This window comes from Anomalospiza imberbis (assembly GCF_031753505.1).
Source record: "Anomalospiza imberbis isolate Cuckoo-Finch-1a 21T00152 chromosome W unlocalized genomic scaffold, ASM3175350v1 scaffold_31, whole genome shotgun sequence".
In the NCBI taxonomy this organism is placed as follows: Eukaryota; Metazoa; Chordata; class Aves; order Passeriformes; family Viduidae; genus Anomalospiza; species Anomalospiza imberbis.
The window spans coordinates 4,889,921-4,912,265 of NW_027099315.1; the positions used below are offsets into that span (position 1 = coordinate 4,889,921).

Here is a 22,345-nt window from a genome sequence, read left to right on the forward strand (position 1 = left end):
AGTCTCTCACATGGTTTGCTTTCAAACTAGTATACCCTGCCTTGGCAGGGGGGTTGGGACTAGATGATCTCTAGTGGTCCCTTCCAACCCTTAAAATTCTGTGACTGTGATTCTGTGAACAGTCATGCTAGCTTGGTCTCTTCTCCAGGTGTGGCAGAAGACTTAGTGGTAAATATGAAGAACATTTAGTCTAAGGGGAGCCAAAATAACAGTTTTGGATCTCTTTTTAGCAGTTTTGATTTGTACTCCTAAAAGTTTTTAAAGGGCCCAAACAGCTCTTTTGATGAATATAATTGTATTTAAAAATAATGGCACTTTGTAAAGCTACAATGGTAACTTTTATGGGCCAGATTGTACAAACACTCACCCCGTAACTGTACAGCACTTTGTACCCTCACTACAGGACACAGTGGCTAAGCCACTATCCATCATATTGGAAAGTTATGGCAGTCCTAGTGAAGTTCCCACTGACTGGAAAAAGGGAAACATAACCCTCATTTTTAAAAAGGGAAATTAGGAAGACCCAGGGAACTACAGGCTTTTCAGTCTCACCTCAGTGCCTGGAAAAGTCATAGAACAGATCCTCCTCCTCTAAATCTCCTCCTCTAAATTTTGCTAAGGCATGTGGAAAATAATGAGGTGATTTGTGACAACCAACATGGCTTCACTAAAGGCAAATCATGCCTAACAAATTTAGTGGCCTTGTACAATAGGGCAACAGCACTGATGGGTGATGGAAGGGCAACAGACATTGTGTACCTGGACTTGTGCAATGCATTTGACACTGTCCTGTATGACATCCTTGTCTCTAAACTGGAGATCCATGGATTTGACCAATGGACTACTCTATGGATAAAATATTAGCTGCATGGTTACACTCAAAGAGTTGCAGTCAATAGCTTGATGTCCAAGTGAAGAGCAGTGACAAGTGTTCCTGAGGGGCCAGTATTGGGACCAGCACATTTTAACATCTTTGTTTTTGTTGGTGACATGGACAGTGGGATCGAGTGCACCCCTCAGAGAGTTTGCCAACAACACCAAGCTGTGTGGTGCACTCAACACACTGGAGGGAAGGAATGGCATCCAGAGGGACCTTGACAGGTTTGAGAGGTGGGACTCTGCAAACCTCATGAAGTTCAACAAAACCAAACACAAGGTCCTGCATCTGGGTCAGGGCAATCCCAAGCACAAGTACAGGCTTGGCAGAGAATGGAATGAGAGCAGCCCTGGGGAGAAAGACTTGAGGGTATTTGTGGATGAGAAACTCAACATGACCTGGCAGTGTGCACTCACAGCCCAGAAAGACAATTGCATCCTGGGATGTGGCAAAAGTAGCGTGACCATAAGGTCAAGGGAGGTGATTCTGCCCCTTCTACTCTGCTCTTGTGAGACCCCTGAAACAGGGGCCAAAAATAAAAAGGTGAGCTGGACAGGAACAAGCACAGATCCAAACCAATGTGGCTAATCATACGTTCTCCCTTTATTGTTTACAGACAGTAATTTCTATATACTTCCAGATAGTTTACAATCGTGAGCACACTCTCATTGGCAAGCAAACATTGTTTGTTCCTGTCTTAAGGTGGCTAAAGTTTCACCCTGCAGACCTATACTAATTCACACCTAGATAGCTCAGTATACTCAGTTATACCATAACATAATTTCTGATCGCGCCACAAACTTATTCTTAACTGCGCCACAGGCTTTCAGGCCTCTGAGGCCCACATCTGAGGCCTAGGCTGGGGTAGCTCAACCTTCACTTTAAACATATAAATCACGCACATCCAGATCGTGACCCATTTCTCTCAGAAATTGCTCTACAATTCCCCCTTTTTCCTTTTGAGCTACCCAGACTGATTCGAAGGCGTGGCTAGTTACCTTTCGTACACATTGTAATATGCACGGTATAAAGACTAAGTATAATAGTAATAAAAATTATAATACCAAAACGAACTAATTCCATGAACCACCCAGAGCAACCTAAAGAATTGAGCCAGTCAGTAAACGGAGAGGTTACAACAATTTTCTTCATATTGTCCCTCAGTTGTGTTAATTGTCTATAGATTGATTGAGAGTGGTCAGACAAATTCATGCAGCACATACCTTCAAATTCTTCACACCCATGTCCTTGTGCTACAAGAAGGAAATCAATGGCAGCTCTGTTTTGCAGAACTGCATGACGAACGTCATTCACGTCAGTGGCAAGATCACTTAACATGTTAGATGTGGTATTAATTTGCTCTGAGGTCCAGCAGGCCAGGGATCTTAATTGTGTGAGAGCTTGTGCTGCCGCCACCCCGGGGGCAAAAATTGAAGATATTACTACAGAGGCGCGCCCCCAAAGTGACACATGGTCATTACAATGGGGTTCTAGTTGGAGAGGACTTTGTTTGGTTCGTCGAGGCTTCTGGGGCAAACCTATAACTTGATGGATGGTGGGAGCAAACAGAGTTAATTTACCAAGGTAACATGGGCCTCCCATAGCTTTGTGAGGCACTGCAGACCAGGTTCGATCCCCACAAATGAGGAAAGTTCCCTGGTGCTAGTTTTCTTGCCACACCTTTTGATGGTATCACGGATTGCATCTGATTATTACAATATTCTGAATAGTTATAATACAATTGGTATCTGGGAGACAACCAAGTGTTGCCATCATGTGGCTGATGTCATTTTTGTGTTGGTTTCATTGCATGAGGTAAAAATATCAAACAGTAATTTCCTGGGACAGAGCCCAAAAGATCGAATTCTTGAGGTGGGATACTAATAAATTTAAGATTTTGCACAACTGCAGCAGCTTGCCCTCCCAGAAAATCTTTAGGGTCTATTTTGGCTTGGGTCCAATTTTTGAATTCTGCCATGAAACCCAGTGGAACTCCAATTAAACAAGTACGAAAAGGACTAGATGGTGTGTTTAAAGACAGGCAGAATGAATCCTGCCCCATTTGATTGGCCCACGTGACCCACATGTTTTGTCTCTTGTCGACATCAAGGATTCCAGATACTTTAGTTACAAAGACACCACTTACCAAAAACACTGTGACCCACCACATATTTTTCCCATTTTTGATTACTCTGTGTAACATGGAAGAAGCAAGCTTACTTCTAAACACAAACTATACTTATACTAGACTTAATATTATACTGATAATTATCTAATTTAATTTCTAATACTCTAAAAAATTAATTTTCATCAGAACTGGACTTGTAGTGGGATGTTCCAGGTAAATCGTTGTCATCAGCGTTGTTATCACAGTTGGCTGTAATCTCTGCCTGTGGACATGCACGGATAAATTTGCTCGGTACCCAAACTGGACCAGTACCTGTTGAAACACACATATAACCTCTACCATTAAACAACACAGGACTTGGCCGTTGCCATTCACCTGTTTGCATGTCCTTGTGATACACATAAAGTCCTGGGATTGCTTGTGGTCTTCCCTCTTTCACTGCTTGATGGTGTATCACCACCGCAGGTTCTTCTCTACCTTCTGCTAAACACAAGTAATTTAGGGTAAACAATTTTTCAACAATCTATTAGATACATCAATCTCATCATTCTGCTTTTGTTTGGCTAGATATTCTTTCAGGGTATGATTTGCTCTCTCCACAATAGCTTGACCTGTAGAGGAGTGAGGGATCCCTGTGGTATGTTTCACCCCCCACTTCTGCATAAATGTGGCAATTTGTTGACTGACATAGGATGGAGCATTGTCAGTCTTATTTTCTACAGGTACACCCATAACTGCAAAGCAGGCAAATAAATGCCTTTTCACATGGAGAGCTTTTTCCCCTGTCTGTGCTGTTGCCCAAATAAACTTTGAGTAGGTATCTGCAGTGACATGGACATATTTCAGCCTACCAAACTCTGGAACATGAGTGACATCCATCTGCCACAATTCTAAAGCTTTCAGACCCCTTGGATTCATGCCCAGTCCAAGGCCAGGCCCATAATGACTACATTGAGGGAAGGCACGGACAATCCCTTGAGCACCATTCAGGGGGATCTGAAATTGTCGGTTGATGGCTTTCGCATTGAACAGGTAAAAACACCCATTCATGCAGAATCGTTGCTGAAACAGGTTGGGACTCCCCCTTTTCCTCTTGCCTTTGAAAAACAATGGCAAGTGGGCAGGCATCACTGTTGGGGGGAAACAGTGACAACTTGAACCAGGTTTCAAAAATTTTTTTTTTTTTTTTGAAACTCAAATCAAAGCTCTTTGTTGTTCAGGGGTACAAACTCGAGTGCTGTTGGCATCAATGCCATGGAGCCACGGCAGAAATGGTTGTAGATCATCCTCGGTAATTCTTTGACAAAGCAGCTGCAATGCTGTGTCCTTGCTGTTGCATGGCATCTTGAATGGCTGCAGTGAATGCTTCAGTTTGATTGCTTTGCTCTGCCCTTGTGGCTCTGACAAGCATCTCGTCGACTGGACAGCCTTGAGGAAGGGCGGCTAAAAGAGTTCTCATGTGTGAGTTAGCATTTTCAAAAGCAAGCGAGCGAAACAAATTATCTCGAACATCTGCTGGCACATCAGGTGCGTCTTTTAAAGCAGCTGACAATCTATCAATGAACTGTCCATATGGTTCTGTGGTTCCTTGCTTTATGGTTGCATAAGGTGCTGGCTTTTTCTTATCAGGTACTGAAAGCAAGGCCTGCTGTGCTATTTGCTGTGATAATTGATGCATTTCAATTGGGTAAGTGAGTTGTACTCTGTTTGTTTCATATGGTCCATACCCGGTCAGCATATCTGGCTGAATTCCATACAAAGGATCTCCCACAACTGCATGTTTGTTGGCTTCCTCAGTGGCCAGCCTTCTCCATTCCCTTTCAAACATAAGAAACTGTGATGGAGTTAATAACAGGGATGCAATGCTAGATGAATGAGCAGGGCTAAGAATATCTGCAGTAAATAGGTACTGAATTATGTTCCTTGCAGCCTCTGATCTGATACCATAATTGGTGACTGTCTGTTTGGCTGACTGAAGAATTTTCCATTCATGGGGTTCCCAGGTAGCATTCTGCTCTCTTACAATGACAGGACAGGCCAATGATTTGGCAGCGTCCCAGTCCCCATCTAAAATAGCATTTTTCACCACTGAAGCCCACCGGGATAGCGTTGGATTGTGTAAAACAGCTGGTAATGTCAATTGTTGCTCAGAGGAAGAGTCCTCTAATTGAGTTGGCTGAGCTGAGAGATTGGCAAGCTGGGCTATTTTTTGCTGTAAAGTATTTCTTTTTGGTGTTTTATGTTGTGATCACCTCCTGTTACAATTATTAAAATTGGGAGGGTTTGAATCTGATTCATCTGTGTCAGAATTCGAGGGGAGCGGACAGTGTTGGGCAACACGAGCTGCTGCGGGCTGTACCTCTATTGTCTGTTTTGTGGCTTCTGCTGTCCCGCTGTCGCAGCCGAATTCCAGAGCAGTTGCCCTATTTCTTGCCATTCTGTCTCACTAAAGAGGAGTGAGGGCTTCTGTAATTTGCCCTTATCTCTCGCCCATAGGGCTAATTGCTCTGAATCAGTGTCCTTTAGTTTTTCCCCTCTCTTTGAAAGGATAAAAACCAGAAGTTGCAAAGCCGCATCCCAATCATTATCCATTCTGACTGCCTTTCACTGTCTCGGCTCACGGCTTACCTTCCAACCACTCCGTATTTTCCAAACGACACAGCCGCGACACTGCTCCAGCCACCCCGCTCCAGCTCGTCCACCTCCACCGGGCAGCTATTCTACCTCTGTGCGTGGGCAATGCGTGAACTCCAGAGGCTATCGCGGTCCCCAGTTGCGAAAAAGCAAGAACTATCTGGAGACCTTTCTCAGGAGGCTTCAGTGCTCCGGCATTCCAATCCCCAACGCTTTTAAAAGCGATTTGGGATCTGAGCCCCCCGTCGCTCCCTCCTGCAAATGATTTGGGGGCCGTTTCAAGTCAACTATCATAGAAGTGACAGTTGTTATTAATTGAACGACTTTTTGAAACTCTTCAGAGTCTTCCTTTCCCTGTTCACGGGTGCCACGTAAAACAGGGACCAATAATAAAGAGGTGAGCTGGACAGGAACAAACGCAGATCCAAACCAATGTGGCTAATCATACGTTCTCCCTTTATTGTTTACAGACAGTAATTTCTATATACTTCCAGATAGTTTACAATCGTGAGCACACTCTCATTGGCAAGCAAACATTGTTTGTTCCTGTCTTAAGGTGGCTAAAGTTTCACCCTGCAGACCTATACTAATTCACACCTAGATAGCTCAGTATACTCGGTTATACCATAACATAATTTCTGATCGCGCCACAAACTTATTCTTAACTGCGCCACAGGCTTTAAGGCCTCACCGAGGCCCACATCTGAAGCCTAGGCTGGGGTAGCTCAACCTTCACTCTAAACATATAAACCATGAACATCCAGATTGTGACCTCTTTCTCTCAGAAATTCTTCTACAGAATTTAGCCTCCTATTCATTCAGGGATGTAAAAAAGGAATGCCCCAGTTAACTTAAGGGAAAATATATTTGCCTTGGTAAAAATGGATTTTGAAGGAGAGTTCCAGGATTACAGGAACATAAAATCACAACATTAAAATTAATTACATTGAACACACAGACTGAGTTTTTACTGACTTGGTAAGTAAACAGAAATGCCTACACCTCTATATTCCCATCGTAACAGAGGTGAGCACTGCAAATTACCTCAGCTGGCTTAAAACCATTTACCCAGCACTGAATCCATATCCTCTAAGCTTTATGCACAAGAAAAGTAAACAAGCAACAGCTCCAGTCTAAGTTGCACAGGCTTTTTGGACACACTGACTTGATTATTTTTATCTACTTGTCTGAGCTTTCAAACTCATACTGACACAGCTTCCCTCAGATGAAACTTCCAGCAAAATTTATGGTGTTTCACAATCCTTAAAACTCACTATTTGAAGGCCTCAATGTTGATTGTTGCTTATTTATGAAAGGAAAAAAAAAGACAAAACACACCAGCCCAGACTGAGGAAATAACAAATAGACAGAGTTCCACATTCATAAATAAAATTATATACTTCCTCTAGCTCTTACATAATCTTAAACGGTTGTTTTGGTTTAAATCTAGCACCATTTAGTAGGTCTCTAGAGGTGTTTGACAAGTGAATCTTCAGTAATGACAACTGCAGCTTTTATTGACTTTTTTGAAAATATTGAGCTAACTCAAAATTACTGAGCTCAACAGCACTTGTAAACAAAAACTAAAACAATACATGACTGGTACACAATGAATTGCGGTGAAAAATCAAGACCCCACAATTCCTATAAAGATTGTACGGACGGTATGTTTATTCAGTGCTGGACACATCTGAGGGATCTTTTCCCTTCACAGGACATTCGTGCCCCTGAAAACTCCCAATCCTTTTTTATTACTCTAGCTAATTTACATATTCATAGAATTTCACAATTGGTTCATGCATATTCATTATTCTGATTTCACGTTACACTTACAGCTAGCTACACTTTTACTCAGTTTTTGTCAGAAAGTACAGAGAGAACTCCTGGGTCACTCTGTGCTGTCTGTTTCAAGGTCCGAGGAGTCTCTTATCTCTTTAGCTTGGAAATTTGCATTCTTTCTCCTTAGCTGGGGAAGTTTTGCTAGTGCTGCAGTTACCAGACTAAACAGCATATTTTACTTCTGTTAGCAAGCTCAAAGAGGCACATTTCACCTAAATCTAAATCTACCCAGTTAAATTTTTACTCTGTCTCAACATTGCATGAGAATTTACTTAATGTTTAACACAAGAGGATAATGGCCAAACCTAGAGACATTTAAATGTGGTTGGATGGCACAGCACAGCTAGTCTGTGGCTGGGCAAGTGTTATAGTTTAACATGGGAAGAATTTAGGGAAGTGATACAAAAGATTTTTGTGCAACTGCTAGTTTGTTGAAACAGCGAGAAGCTGGACACACCTCTGTGAAAGACACATGTTAAAAGACAAAAGAAACCTGGGAACTTCCTCTTACTTTCCCGGCCGGTAAGAAGGTAACATGCCCTCGGCCCGCTGGGCCCTGTCCCAGGCTGGGATGGGCATGCTCTACCGCAGCAGGCTAGGCCCCTCTCCAGGGGGTTCGGGGGACACCGAGCCCTGTTCAGACCGGACTGGGCCCCAAAAGTTGCAAGGCAGGAAAGTAGAGGAGGCTGCAGAACCCTGACCGGAGCAGGGCTGGCCGTGGCTGTGTCAGGTCCCCTCCCCCCAGCGCGGCTGAAACCAGAGACAGTCCTGCAGCCACACAGAGTGGCCCTGCGGCTGGAATTGAATGCAGAGAAAACCAAAGACCAATCATGAAGCTGATCCTGACAGCTCCAGCCACAGCTCTCCCTACAAGTTACCAGTGGGTCAGGTGACCATTTGAAGGTCCCATGTTTACTCTTTCAGTGTTTCAATCCTCCCGCAAGTGAGAGAAAGGAACAAGATGCAAGCATGTAAAAGAACAGCATGAAGACATCATGATCAGTGAGGAAAAAGTTAAGTCCCAGATAAAAGGGATGAGAAAATGCCATGATTTTGGAGCTGAAATCCTCTTATAAGCTATGGAAAAAAGACTCTTTTTCCCTGTAATGCATAAAACTATGAGGAGATGAAGGGTTCAAATTGATGTCAAGCAAAGGCCTCCATGTTAAAGTAAGCAGATGTTAAAGTAGCTGTGATCTTGTTATAGGTAAAAATTATCAAGTCGAATTAATAATTAATAAAATAGGTTTTTGTTTTGTTGTTCAATCCAGAGTGGTCTCTCAAACGTGTTGAATTGCTAATGCAAATTAACATCTCAGAAATCCAGCCAGCCTGCTCCACTTTCCTAAGAACATCCTTTGAGGGCTGGGCAATGTGGTTACAAAGACAAATACACCTCAGGAGGAAAATAAAAAGGGATCTAACTGGGGTATTAGGGACAGGATTAGGAGTTTTAAATGGAATTGATTCAAGCTGGCTACTGCAACAAGTAGTTTAATAAAATTGAAACAGCCTTTACAGTCATCTCTATTGGCATTAGGAACTAGCCAGTGGCAGATTTCAAAAGTACTGCCAAAGTGGGAAAAGGCCGGGGACCAAGACCACAAGTTAATAATAGAAGCACTTAGTGCAGTTCAAGGTAATGTGTCCTTAGCCTTCAGCTGTATACAAGCACAGTTATGGATGCAGGCAACAGCAGCTCTGCTCATACGGGAAGGGAGTGAAGGTGATTTTCCAGCTGAAATTCGAAAGATTGTCGGGGATAATGTGATTGATTTTGAAAGAAAGTTTCAGTCCTGGTGGACAATGGTAAATTTTACCTATGATCCTGCTTCTAATGTGGCCACTGCCTTTGTGCTTACCATACACAATGCCACTGTTTATGTGGTTCATCCCATCATCACACTAGGATTAAATCATAAAAAAACAGTGCTCTACCCCTCAAAACATAGGGTGTGGGCACGAAAGGTGAATGAAAAATGGCAAACAGTAAAATTAGAATCTTGTGTTACTAGGGAACAACTAGGATTCATTTGTGAAGGCAATAGCATTAATGCTCAAGATGTGTGTCTTGACACTGAACAAGGTATTTGCCACTTTGAAATTCATCCAGTCACTGACCAGGAAACTGTGCTTGTATATACTGGTAAAGGTTGTGTATGCTTGAGAACTGCTTGTGATATTGTAAAAATCAATAATAGGGATTTTATTTTGTCTAGTAGAAATCATTCTAATTTTTGTATTTGCAATTTTGTTAAGATTATTGGGTGAGATTTTTCGTATTTGGCCCCAGTGACATCCTACCAGCTGATTAAAACCAGTTACACAATGTATCATAAACTATCACCCACTCCTATTGGAATGGACCTCTCATTAGTAAAACAATTAACTGAACACCAAGACCTATTAGAGATTTTGAAGGAAATCCAAAAAAGCGGAGAAAAAACCCTAGTTACTGTCCATCATGATACCAAAGAAATAACCAGAATTCTGCAAAGAATAAACCAGAATGCAGATCATCACTGGTGGGATGTAATCTTTGGATGGTCACCAACTGCAAATGGGATTTTTAATAAGTTGCGTCACCCCATTGTAGTTTTATTGATATTAGTTGGAGTAAGTTTAGGATTATCCTTCATATTGCTAATCTGGAATTGGAGAATACTGCAGCAAGTAGCTGTGTTAACCTCCTTATCAAATGTACATGGCAAAGCATTAAGGGACACTTCTAATTGTAGAGATTTGCATTAAGTAAAAGAATTTACTTATATGTAGGAAAGGGGGGGAATGAAACAGAGTAAAATTTAACAGGGTAGAAAATCCATTTGGATTTTGGTGAAATGTGCTGTGTAGTAGCTCGCTAACATAGGTAAAATATGCTGTTTAGTCTGTTAACTATGCTGTGCTTGTAAAACCATCCCAGACAAGGAGAAACAATGTAATCTCCAAGGTGAAGAGATAAGAGAGGCCCCTTGAACTCTGAAACTAAGAAAAAAAACCCCAAAGCTAAGTCTGCAAGAAATGGACAAAGGGATTAGAGAGTTCTCTGTACAAAGGGCCAACTGCAAAATCAGCAGAATGAATATGCATGAACCTATTTTGAGATTCTATGTATATGTAAATTGGTACAGCATAATAAAAAAGGATCGGGAATCCTCAAGTGTTGCGCATGCCCTTTGAAGGGAAATCCCTGCTTGCGCCCAGCGCTTTAATAAAAAACATACCATTCCCTACAAATCTTTATTAGAATTGTGGGGTCTTGATTTTTCACCGCAAATCAGTCACCAAGATTGTTATAGGCAAAAATGATCAAGTCGAATTAATAATTAATAAAATAGGTTTTAATTTGTGATCGAGGTTCAGTTGTAGATAGCCACAATCAAAAAAGCAGTGCCAAACCCGGGATCGGTGCTGGGTGAACACAGGTCCAACCTCTACAGCATTGGATCTCCTCTGTTCATGGATGCTGTCTCTGTCCAGTCAGTTTTTATACACTTTTTTTTCGCCTGAGGCAGAGGTTCTCCTAGTCTTCTTCCTTTGCTTCACATATTCATGGGTCTCCTTTTCTCTGTGCTGAGCTGGACAAAGCTGTTTCTGGGAACCGATGAATGCTAGTGTTGAGTTACCTGAACCTTGCAGTGAGATGCGTGTTCCTGACGATGCTCCTGACGGCTCTGACTATCTTGATCATAGATATCTCCCGTGTATTCATCTCTGGGTGTCTCCTAGACGGCCCAGGAAGGAGCCCATCTCCGCACAGAGCCACGCTTTTTCCTTCGTAAATGAGGTCTTTCTGCTTGCTGCCATCTGTGGTTTTGCAACCTTTCCCTGGAAGCGGCTTGTGATTTAATACTTGAAGAATTTTTTGTACAAGCATCATTTATTACATATATATATTTTACATAAGCACGAATTATTCCATAACATATATTACAATCCCATGAGAAGTTTGAACAGAGAACGAGAGAAAGAAGAGTAATTCTGTACCCCCAGGAGAAGAAGATCACTGTTCCCAGGGATGAAGATGATTTTAGAAATAGATAATGAGAACTTTTGCCTTTGAACAGCTCATTTTTAAAACAATACCCCATAAGTCGACATAACCCATCAACAAGCTGTGGGAAGGCTTATGAAAAATGGGAGAGACTTCACGATGGCAGAATTCCCTGGGCAGCTGTTATCGGTGAATGTGAAAAATGCATATTATATGATAGGCTCTTCACAAATATTAAAGGGAATACTATATGTGTTATGTTGGGAAATTATGCTGTATTAATCTCTTTTAAGTAGTGTGGTAGATATAGTTTTTAGGATATAGCATAATATTAAAATAGAAACTATGTGATGTAAGATACTTTTTGTAACTAGCTCAAGGAATGGATAAGATAATTAAGAAATTCTTTGCACAGAGATAACAGCAACAAGACACCAAAATCCCAAGAAAATAATTATTGCCTCCTTATCGGGAAGACTCAGACTTTGAGGGACCAACACGATTGATTTACAAGATGAGGGGGGGAGTTGAAATTAAGCAGAAACACCCTTAGTTTGAATAGGATTATTTGAATCATATATGAGATATATGAATATGCAACAGGCTATTGCTTTTAAGGGGTAATCCTTTGTTAGCAAGGTGTGCTTTTGTGGCAGAGCAAAAGCGCCCCGACATCCGTAATTCTTGGCTTTTTATTGTCTTTTATTGTCCTAACATTGATTGTCCAAATTCCTATTGTCTTAATTTTTATTGCTATTTTCATTACTATTAAACTTCTGAAATTTCAACACAAGTGAATGGCGTTTTTCACAGTGAAGATATTGAGAACCACAAGAGAACTGTTTTTCCCTCTTGTGGAAAAGTCTTCATAACATTAACAAGAGAAACTTCTCTCCCTACGTGAAACTGAAGAATGACTATTTTAAAGATGGTAAACTGACTGGAAATTTTAGGTTTTGTTTCTTTACATTATCAGTAGAAAAGAAAAGGTTGTGGGGGGAGGAGAAGTATTCTGAAGGGTTTATTTTGATTCCTACTACTTTTTTTTCTTTTAGTTACTGTTAATAAAATTTTCTTTATACCCTTTTAAGGTTTTAAGCCTGCTTTGCCTTTCTCCTAATCCTATCTCACAGCAGGAAGTGAGTACACTAGTGATTGACCAGCACTGAACCTACCACACTCATTGGTACATTAACCAGGAATTCTCAAAATTAATAAAATCTCAAATTGACGAACCAAAACCATTACAGCAATTACTCCGGCTATGGTCCCTGGGTGAAGAATGTTAGGATACTTTCAAACCCAAACAGGGACTTCACCCAGTCATGTTCCATCCTAAGCTGCAGACATCTCACTGGTCAAAGAGCTGAGTGGTGTTCAGACCAATCAGCTGTTTAAACCTGGGAGTTTCAAACCCCCTATATAACGAAGCTTCCATAATAAACCCTCCCTGTTTGTCTCATGATCAAGACAACTCGAGTCATGATTTCTGTCTCCAACCTACAACCACACGTAACAGTTGGAAAATCTTTTCCCTCCCTGGAATGAACATAATACATCTCTGGCCTTGATTCCACTGCACACATACAAGTATAATTCACCATAGTGATATATAATGGTGCATAAATTTGTTATAGAGCTGGTTTCCTTAAGTTGTTTCTGTTCATTTGAATAAAAGTGATTTTTTGAAGAGTACAGCCATACAAGGACATGAGCATGAGTTTGGGGTGAGGTAGAAGAGCTGGAAGAGAGTTCAGCCTTGATTGGCAGTGCTTCCTTATGCCACACAGCTCTGCATGGACCAGTCTCATGAGGAATGCCTCCAAAGAGCTTGAGGAAACATACCTGTTTGCAGATAGAGCAAACTAATTAAATGGAGACAAACCTCAAGGGAAATAAGAAGAATTAAAATGTTTCAAACAGTACTCATCTGGGAATCTCAATTAGATTCACAAGGAGTAATTTATTTAGCTTCTTTGATCTCTGCAAGATAAAGAATTACTAATCTTTCCATTTTATGAATGGGGATATACACATGCAGAAATGTCAATGAGACACTAGCTGGATTCAGACAGTCTTTTCATGGCATGTTCTCCACCTTGTGCCGTCTCCCATCACATCAGCTGGTGTTGTCCCTTTCTTTTTATGCAAAACTATATTCTGCTGGGTTTGGGCCAAAGAAGAAATGTCTCCCAAGTCTCCTAGGTTTTAACATAATCAAAGTCTTCAGTACTTGACACAGGGGTTACATTAAATACCTTTGCTTGGTCTCTCCATGCTGTCATATAAAATGTGTCCAGACAGGAACCCACTAGATTTGACTTAGCAACCCAACAGTGAAGTTTCCCAAATGAGGCTGATGACAGGCATAGACGGTCTTTAAATGTGAGGCTGTCCTGCAGGTAAGACAGGAGATAGGACATGTTCTCATCTATTTTTAACTTGGTCACAAAGTAGGTTTGTGACTTGGAAAAATTATTTTTCCTTTTGTCTCAGTTTCCAATAAAGAAAACAAGACTTGCAGCTGGTGTCCAGGGCAGCTGTGCTGCAGTGAAAACGAAGTGGATGAAAAATATTATTACTGGACTGTGTAAGGGGAGATTTGAGATCCACTCACATTTTTTAGCAGTTTGGAGAACTGCATGAACTTCCAGGTAATGGAGAATGAGATCCATCACAGGGACACTGCTAGAAAAAGAATCTGCATCCCATTCGTCAGAGACTGGAAAGACTGATGTTGTGAGACATTTTGAAATGTCTGTGCATGTGTGGTAGGGGGTGGGTCAAGCCTTGCTTTTTGGCAAATCAAATTTCAATTTTTTTTTTTTTTTTTTTTTTTTTTTAATCTTGGAATCAGAATGCCCAGCAAGTAGCAGGCTTTAAGACCCTGCACAGCTGCCGGCCCCGGTCCATGCGGGCGGAGCCAAGGTCCCAAACCCGGCCGTGGGGGGCACGGGGCCCTCCGGCCGGGGGGCTGGACCAAGCGGCCCCAGCCTGGCTGGCGGGGCGGGGTCTTCATCTTCACAGCCCGCCCCCACCATGCGGCCAATGTCACGGCAATTCCTCTAGCATTTTGTTCATCCCGCACCGTGCCTGGCTGTGGTTCCCGCCCCTCAAACAAGAACATGACACAAGAACTGCCCCAGGGTTCAACAGAGAAGGTGTTTTCCCCAGAGAAATGTTGATTCTCAGGATCCGCGGCACGGCAGGGCCGGCACGCAGCTCCACCACCCCCCCCCCCCCCCCCCTATTTCCTCCGGCCACAAGACCTGCGGCAGTATTCCCAGAACTCATCCCCCCCGCCCCTCAAACGCGAGCGGGAGGGGCGAGGGGCCCCTAGCTCCGGCGAGAATCCCCCACCCAAGCAAGAATTGGACCAAGAAAAACACTGTTCCCCAGAAAGGCACTAAACTTCATAACTTCCACTTTCGCGGCAGCTGCAAAGAGCTGCCGAACAGCGCCAGCACCAGGGAACAGGCTGGGAGGGGACCCCGGGCTGATTGGAGGCGGCAGGGGCCGCTCCAGCGCAGAGCCAGACTGCTGCTGCTCGCTGCTGTCGCTCGCCGTGTCGCCTGGAGACCCGACGAAAGCCACGGGAGGCGACGGGGCAGCTGGAAGCGGCGGGGCCGGCGCGGGGGCCGGCGCAGGCGTCGGTGCGGGCGGTGAGGTGGGCTTCACGACCGATGCTGGTGGCGGCGCAGGGGGGCTGGCTTCCGAAGGCAGCGGGGGGCAGAGCGAAGCCGCTGCAGAGCTGAATGGAGCAGAGGAGGCGGCACGGCTGCAGGCGGGGGAACCGGCGGGCGGAGGGAGGGGGGAGCGGCATCTCCACTTCTGCCGAGAGCAGCCCTGCACCCTCCGAAGGGACGTGGAGGTGGGGCTCACACGCTGCAGGTGGAGGAGGTGGAGGAGGAGGCGGTGAAAAAGCCTCCTTCTGCGCAGAAGCAGAAGAAAACCTCTGAGCCACAGACAAAGGCTCTGCCCCTCCCCCCCCCCCCCCCCCGCCCGGTACAGACGTGCTCACTGGGGTCGATACCTGGACTATTGGAAAAGGGGTCCATTTCTGGACTATTGGAAGAAGCTCTAAATAAGCTCTCATATATCGAACTGCTCGGGAATTTCGCCTGATGCTTTGCCTGATGAGGAAATACAAGGATCTACAAGCCTCTGGATTCAGGGAAAAAAACAGATCCATGAAAAAAAACACGACTGTCTGCATATTCAAGAAACTCCAATAAATCATCATCGGGGACATAAATTCCATAGTTCTGAGCCAAATCTCTCCAGACGGCAAATATAAGGCCATCTACACAATAAAAACCAGTGCTCAGTGTTGTAGATGTCGGCGAACCCAATGGGAAGAATGATGATGTCTGACTTATTTCAGAAGGCTGAATGATTTCTTTATTATAATTATGCTATGATACATTAATATACTATATAAAAGAGGATACTAAAAACTACATGCTACTCTCTCTAACTATCTTAACTCCCTCCCAACTCGTGACCCTGTTCTCCAGAGTCCAGACTCAGGTGGATCCGATTGGCCATCAGGCCCAAACAATCCACTGTGATCCAACCAGGCATTCGCTCTAGGTAAACAATTCTCCAAACACATTCCACAAGAGAAAAACAAGGAGCAGAAATAGAAACTGTTTTCTCTTTCACTTCTCTCTGTGCACCTTTATAAAAATCCTGAGAGAGAGAGAAATGTGTTTGCCACAGCTCAGAGCTGCAGACATCTCTTCCCAAAGTTAAAGTCCACCCCAGGTCAGGGCAGTATTATAATCAGAAAACCAATACCTTTTCAAAGGCAGGCAGAGGCATCCGATTACAGCAACTGCTCAGGGCTGCACCTGGTCCTATAGAGAGGGTTCCCACGGCGTCTTACCTCCCATATCCCTCGCAGGGATGTCGGACATGCCTTTTCAAGAGGGTTCACCTCCTTTCCTGTGTGAAATCATGGCCGTGGACTGATCCAGGTTCTGGTTCTTCATCCAACGTTTGGTGTGAGCTTGCTGGCCTCACGTTGGGCAACTCCCTGGGGGCTCCTCTGGCAGAGGAGACCCTCCTGGAGCAGTTCTGTGTCAGGAACGAGAGACGCATTGGACTTTTTCGGTCTTCAGCTTCTGTTTATTGTTATCTTATCAAAACTTCAGCACATTGTCCGCACCAGACTCCGAGTGCAGGAAAAAGAGCACAAAAATGGCTAACAATCTCTTGTTACAAGGCCTTTTAAGTCTAATCAAAAACTAACCTACCCAATTAAGAAGTGACACCTAAATTATTTTCCTTTCTAACCCAATAATTGACCCCTAAAGACCCGCAATGCAGATTTTTCTACCCAATTACAAGACGCCGCCTAAACCCAAGAAGAAAGAGGAAGAAGAAAGAAGAAAGGAACTCAAGAGAACACCCTATATCCTCCATCTTGAACCCATCTATAAAATACTAAAAATCCTAAAACCTAAATTTCTCACCCATGTGACATACTACACTACTGTCTACAATCTCTACAATCTATTTCACACTTTTGTGGTTTCTAGTTTACCTTGAGGCTTTGGAAGTTTTCTCCATGAATGAGGGTCAAAGTCAGTGCTCCCCTAGGGGTCAGGACACCCCAGAGCAGACAGAGAAATATTCCCGGTGCCCTGGGTCTCCACAGTTCGGCGTCACCACTTGTTGTAGATGCCAGTGAACCCAATGGGAAGAATGATGATGTCTGACTTAGTTCAGAAGGCTGAATGATTTCTTTATTATAATTATGCTATGATACATTAATATACTATATGAAAGAGGATACTAAAAACTACATGCTACTTTCTCTAACTATCATATCTAACTAACTAACGACTTGTGACCCTCTCTCCAGAGTCCAGACACAGGTGGATCCGATTGGCCATCAGGCCCAAACAATCCACCATGATCCAACCAAGCGTTCACTCCAGATAAACAATTCTCCAAACACATTCCACAAGAGAAAAACAAGGAGCAGAAATTGAAATTGTTTTCTCTTTCATTTCCCTCTGTACACCTTTATAAAAATCCTGAGAGAGAGAGAAATGTTCTTGCCACAGATGGTCTCTCACAATCAAGAGATTAATATTGTGTGTATGTGATGAGAATTTTTGTTGATGTATGGTTATGTTATTGTAGTTTGTTGTTTGGACACCCTCTGTTCTCCTCATAGTCCCCTTCCCCCCTCTGTTTTGTTGCCACTGGACAGCCTTGATTGTCAGGGTTGTCAGGGACATGTGGAGCGAGGGCATGTACATGTGCCCCTTGCATGGAGCAGTTGGGAATAGGGAAAGCTTGTTACTAGGAGACGTGGCATGACAACACCTGACCTCCAATCAAGTTGCAAGAAAAAGGTCTTTACCAATGGACAGTGAAGAAGAGTTAACTGGCAGGCTTTGGAAGGGACCAGGGTTGGCTGATGCAACACCAGGGGTATAAAAGGCAGAGCAGCCATTTTGTGGACGAACTTGTGGCAGACGGTCACGTTCCCAGCGCTGCCCTTTTTTCCTTATTCAGTTCTTTGTTGTATTTGTTAAGGTTTAATAAACCTTTTAAAATTTTAAAGTGAGGGATCATTTCTCACAGTCCCTAACCCAGATAGCAGTCTTCTGGGCTGGAAGTTTAAACCCCTCGAAGAGAGGCAACCCTCTAGCCATAGAAAGCACCACAGAGGAATTAGTAGTAAGTATTCAAAAGGGAGCATGCATTCAAATGATATATGAGCATAAGCTAACCCCTTTACAAGAATCGCCCATGATGTTGAGAGTAGATGCTGATCATACGACCTCTCCAATACGAGGGCTCCCCGATTCTCTGAAACCAATGGCAATACAATTACAAGGGAAAATACAGGCTTTGGCCCCACTTGAGAGAGTTGCTGCTGCCTTGGACAGTACCACCTCCTTCCCTGCAAGAGATGCCACTGCCCAGGGAGGCAAAGTATGGACCTGGGGAGAGTTAGCTCAGGAATTGAATAATTTTGGGGGAAAGTACAGTCCAGTTAAGCCAGTAGTTAGCAAACCAGAGACTCGTGAGGTGAGACATACACAATTAAATCTGAAAAGATCCCCTAAGATTCCTCCCCGTTCCCACCAGGGTAGGCAGAAGGATCCACTCATGAGACAGGCAATTTGGTCCCAAGGTTGGCAGAAGGGAATCCCAAAGAGGCTATGTCTTGGTTTGAAAAGACAGGAGTCTGTGAAGGAAGGCTAGAGTCTCCCGTGAAATGGAAAAGGTAAACCCCCCTCCCTCAGAATTACCACAATGTCAAAATAAAAAGGGTCTCAGGCAAAGATATGGGAATAACAGTTCTTTACTAGGAAAAAAAATAATAATAATGAAAATGTAATTAGTACAAACAAAACTACTGATGAAGTCAGAAACCTGACACCCTGAGGAGTCATGGTGTTGGTGATAGTCCAGTTAATTGGTGGCTGCTCCTCCTGGAGTGGCAGATGAAATGCTGCTGAAGCGGTGGTCCTGTAGAAGGGTGTAGTTTTCTCTGAAGGTCTGGTGATAGAGTAGATGGGCCTGGTCTTCCTCTGGGAATCCAGTGGAGAAGAAGCTGCTTCTTTGGGAATCCAGCAAAGAGGCTGAGTTCATGTCTCAAAAAATGCTGATTTTAGGCAGGTAGGGATGCTTGGCTCCTCCCTCAGGGTGGAGCATCTCACAATGGGATGATGTAACTTTATCAGTCATGCAGTGAGTCATTCAATGGCCCATTAACAGAAGATATCTCCCCAGAGGGAGGCATTGTTCTTGGAAGAGATAAGAAAACTGCCCACCTCCAACCTATGGCAAATAGAATACATGCTTATCTTACAAGCCAGAACAGACTAATGGACGGTCTCTCCACAAACCAACCACAACAGGTAGTGTCAGAGTGGCCAGACAGGATGTCTGGGAAACGAAGAGGAGAAAAGTATGACATAAGGCCAGATGCACTCTCCTTTAATAGATCTGAGAGGGGATGAGAGTGCACCAGAGAAGTCACACACAGGGAAATTGAAAGCCTCATCCAGCTTTGGTGGAAGGGGTGATGGAGGCTGGATTAGGAAACTTAAGATGAAAAATTACCACCTTAGGGATTTTCTAGCTACAGCAGAATAAAGAGAAACTGCTGCTGGAGGAATTGCAGGGGAGATACTCAGAGAATAACTCTTTACCTCCCTCAAATTCTTATGTATTCCTATGAAACAGAATCCACTAAAAAATCTTGGAGTGGACAGGGGAACCATATTAATTAAAATAGGGTACCCCTTGAGGAGAGCACTGCTGTGGTACAGTGTATTTGTTGAAGTATATTTGTTGCAATACTGTTGGTGTGCTTACTGTTTCCAGAGATGGTGTTTTATTTCTTTTGGCAGAATAAGTTTTATTTGCCCTCACATGCTGAGGGGACCATTTAAGGTGATAAGGCCAGTTTTAACAGGAACACCTCGCCCTGACAGGGTAGCCCAAAGAGCTTCAGTTAGGAAGTGGTATGCACAAATAGAACACTACTGTGACATTTTCAAAGTGACAGAAGAGACCACTAAATTTCTAACTATTAAGGAACAGAGCACCTCAGATCAGGAGAGTGGCATACCTCTCTCTCCCATAGGAAAAATTGCACCACCCTTCTCCCCACACTTGCAAAACTGATGTCTCTGCTAAGTGAGAAGGCAAGGTATGGAAGTATCGGGCAGTTGCCTTACAGGCCAATACTAAGCAACAACTTGTCACCGAGGGTGAAGGTGGTGCCCAGGTCAGAGAACTGCTAGCTGTATGGAGCATTTTCAAACATGAATATCTGTCCTTCTCTCATGTCTTCATCTATACTGATTCCTTTGCTGTCTTTAAGGCCTGCACTGAATGGCTTCTGTTCTGGGAACAGAATGAGTAGGAGATAAATGGAACACCTGTTTGGCAGGAAGAGAAGTGGCAGAACTTGTTAGCATTTGCTAAGAGAGGTGACTTTGCAGTAGCATGGATAACTGCTCATCAAACAGGGGATGATACAGTGGCCAAATGGAACAACAGAGTAGATGAACTGACCAGACTTGTCCCATTAAACCAGGAGGCAGTAACTGAGAACTGGTGATGCCTCCTGAAGTGGCTGCATGTGAAACAAAGCCACACTGGGGAAAAAGACTTGTACCTAGGGGCTCATGCCCAAGGCTGGCCTGTTATAAGAAAAAATTACAATGCATTTCAGCCTGAGAGGAATGTCTAGTCAAGCTTCAGAGACATCCCTTAGAAGAGCCTACACTACATCTAAGAGAAGGACAAGGACTATGGGAGGCTTGGTGAAACAGCACACTGAACTAAAGCGCAAAGTCAGAATCCCTTCTTTTTGCAAATTAATGAGATTAAAGTTAGAACTTAGCCCACAAGTCCAGCAGACTTCCAAAATTACTATGCAGAACATTGAATTTATCTGTAAATTGTATAGGTCTGTTGTTACACAATATTAAATACGTGTTGTGGTTTGACGCTGGCCCAACACCAGGCACCCACGAGAGTAGCTTGCTCACCCTCCCCTGCTACAGCTGGGCAGAGGAGGGAAAAAGGGAAAAAAAATTAACAAAGGCTTAGTGAGTGAAATAAGGACTGGGAGAAATATTTAAAGGGCAAAGCAGGCCTAACTTAAGTTGCAAAGTGAATCTATTACTAACAGAATCAGAGGAGGATGATGAGAAGTAAAATAAGCCCTTAAAACACCGTTTCTCCCCCCCAGCCTCTCCCCCCTTCCCACCAACAGTGCAGGGAGACAGTGTGGGGGTTTTGGTCAGTTCATCACTGAGATTTTCTTCCACTGCTCTGGGAGAGAAGTCCTTCCCCTGTGAGACTGTGGGGTCCCGCCCAAAGGAGACAGTTCTCAGTGAACTTCTCCAGTGTGGCTCCACTCTCACGAGCAGCGTCCATACTGCACCTGCTGCAACGTGAACTCCCCCCACGGGCAGACACTCCTCCTAAAACCACTGCAATGTGGGGCTCTCTTTCCATGGGATGTAGTCTTCCAAGGAAAGGCTGCTCCAGCCTGGAAGCAGGGACCCCCTATCTCCACAAGGTCTTCCACTGGATCACAGCTTCCTCCAGGCATCCACCCTCTCCAGCATGGGAACCTCCCCCATGGGTTGCAAGTGGAACTCCATGCGTCCCCCGTGCACCCACGGGCTGCAGGGGGACAACCTGCTTCACCATGGTCTTCACCACGGCCTGCAGAGACATCTCAGCTCTGGTGCCTGGAGCACTTCCTCCCCCTCCTTCTCCACTGATCTTGGTGCCGACATGTTGTTTTCCCTCACATGTTTTCACTTCCTCCTCTTCTCTGACTAGAAGCAAAACCTATGACTTTGTTTTTATTTTCTTCTTAAATATGTCATCACAGAGGCGTTACCAACCTCTCTCATTGGCCCAGCTTTGGCCAGCAGCATGTCCATCTTCAGAGCCATCAGCCATTGGCTCTGACAGACATGGTGGGAAGCATCCAGCATCTTCTCACAGGAGCTATCATTGTGGCCCTCCTGCTACCAAAAAACAGGCCGTGCTAAACCAGTACAGTATGTTAAGAAATCCAAGTTGTTAGATACCCCTACCCTTTTTCTCTCTCTGTCTTCTTCTTCTCTCCTGCCTCTGTCATTATGAACAGTGTTGAGTCACAGGGTGGTGAGATGGACCAATTCAATTTTTATTTATGCCTCAACATATACATAAGGTGAAAAATTGCTCTAGGGGCTGTACATGTGCTGGGAGCCCTGTCCCCAGGGAAGTTTCGCCTGACAGCCAATCAGGGGAGAGAAAGCTTCCACAATCAGGCTGCAAGCGACCCCCCACTTGCTGGTGGGGCAGATGTCTGGATGCCTGAGAAAAAATG

At 43.9% G+C, this 22,345-nt stretch overlaps 1 protein-coding gene and 1 long non-coding RNA gene across 2 annotated transcripts in view; one reads left to right on the forward strand and one right to left on the reverse strand.

Annotated features, from left to right (window-relative positions):
• LOC137465579 (uncharacterized) overlaps window positions 1-19,460 on the forward strand; it is an 85,165-nt gene extending 65,705 nt beyond the window's left edge. The window contains 2 exon segments of the mRNA XM_068177652.1: window positions 18,287-18,653; window positions 19,322-19,460. Coding sequence (XP_068033753.1) covers window positions 18,287-18,653; window positions 19,322-19,460 — 506 coding nt within the window.
• LOC137465603 (uncharacterized) overlaps window positions 1-22,345 on the reverse strand; it is a 605,328-nt gene that overhangs the window by 377,833 nt on the left and 205,150 nt on the right. The gene's annotated exons all lie outside the window — the stretch shown is intronic.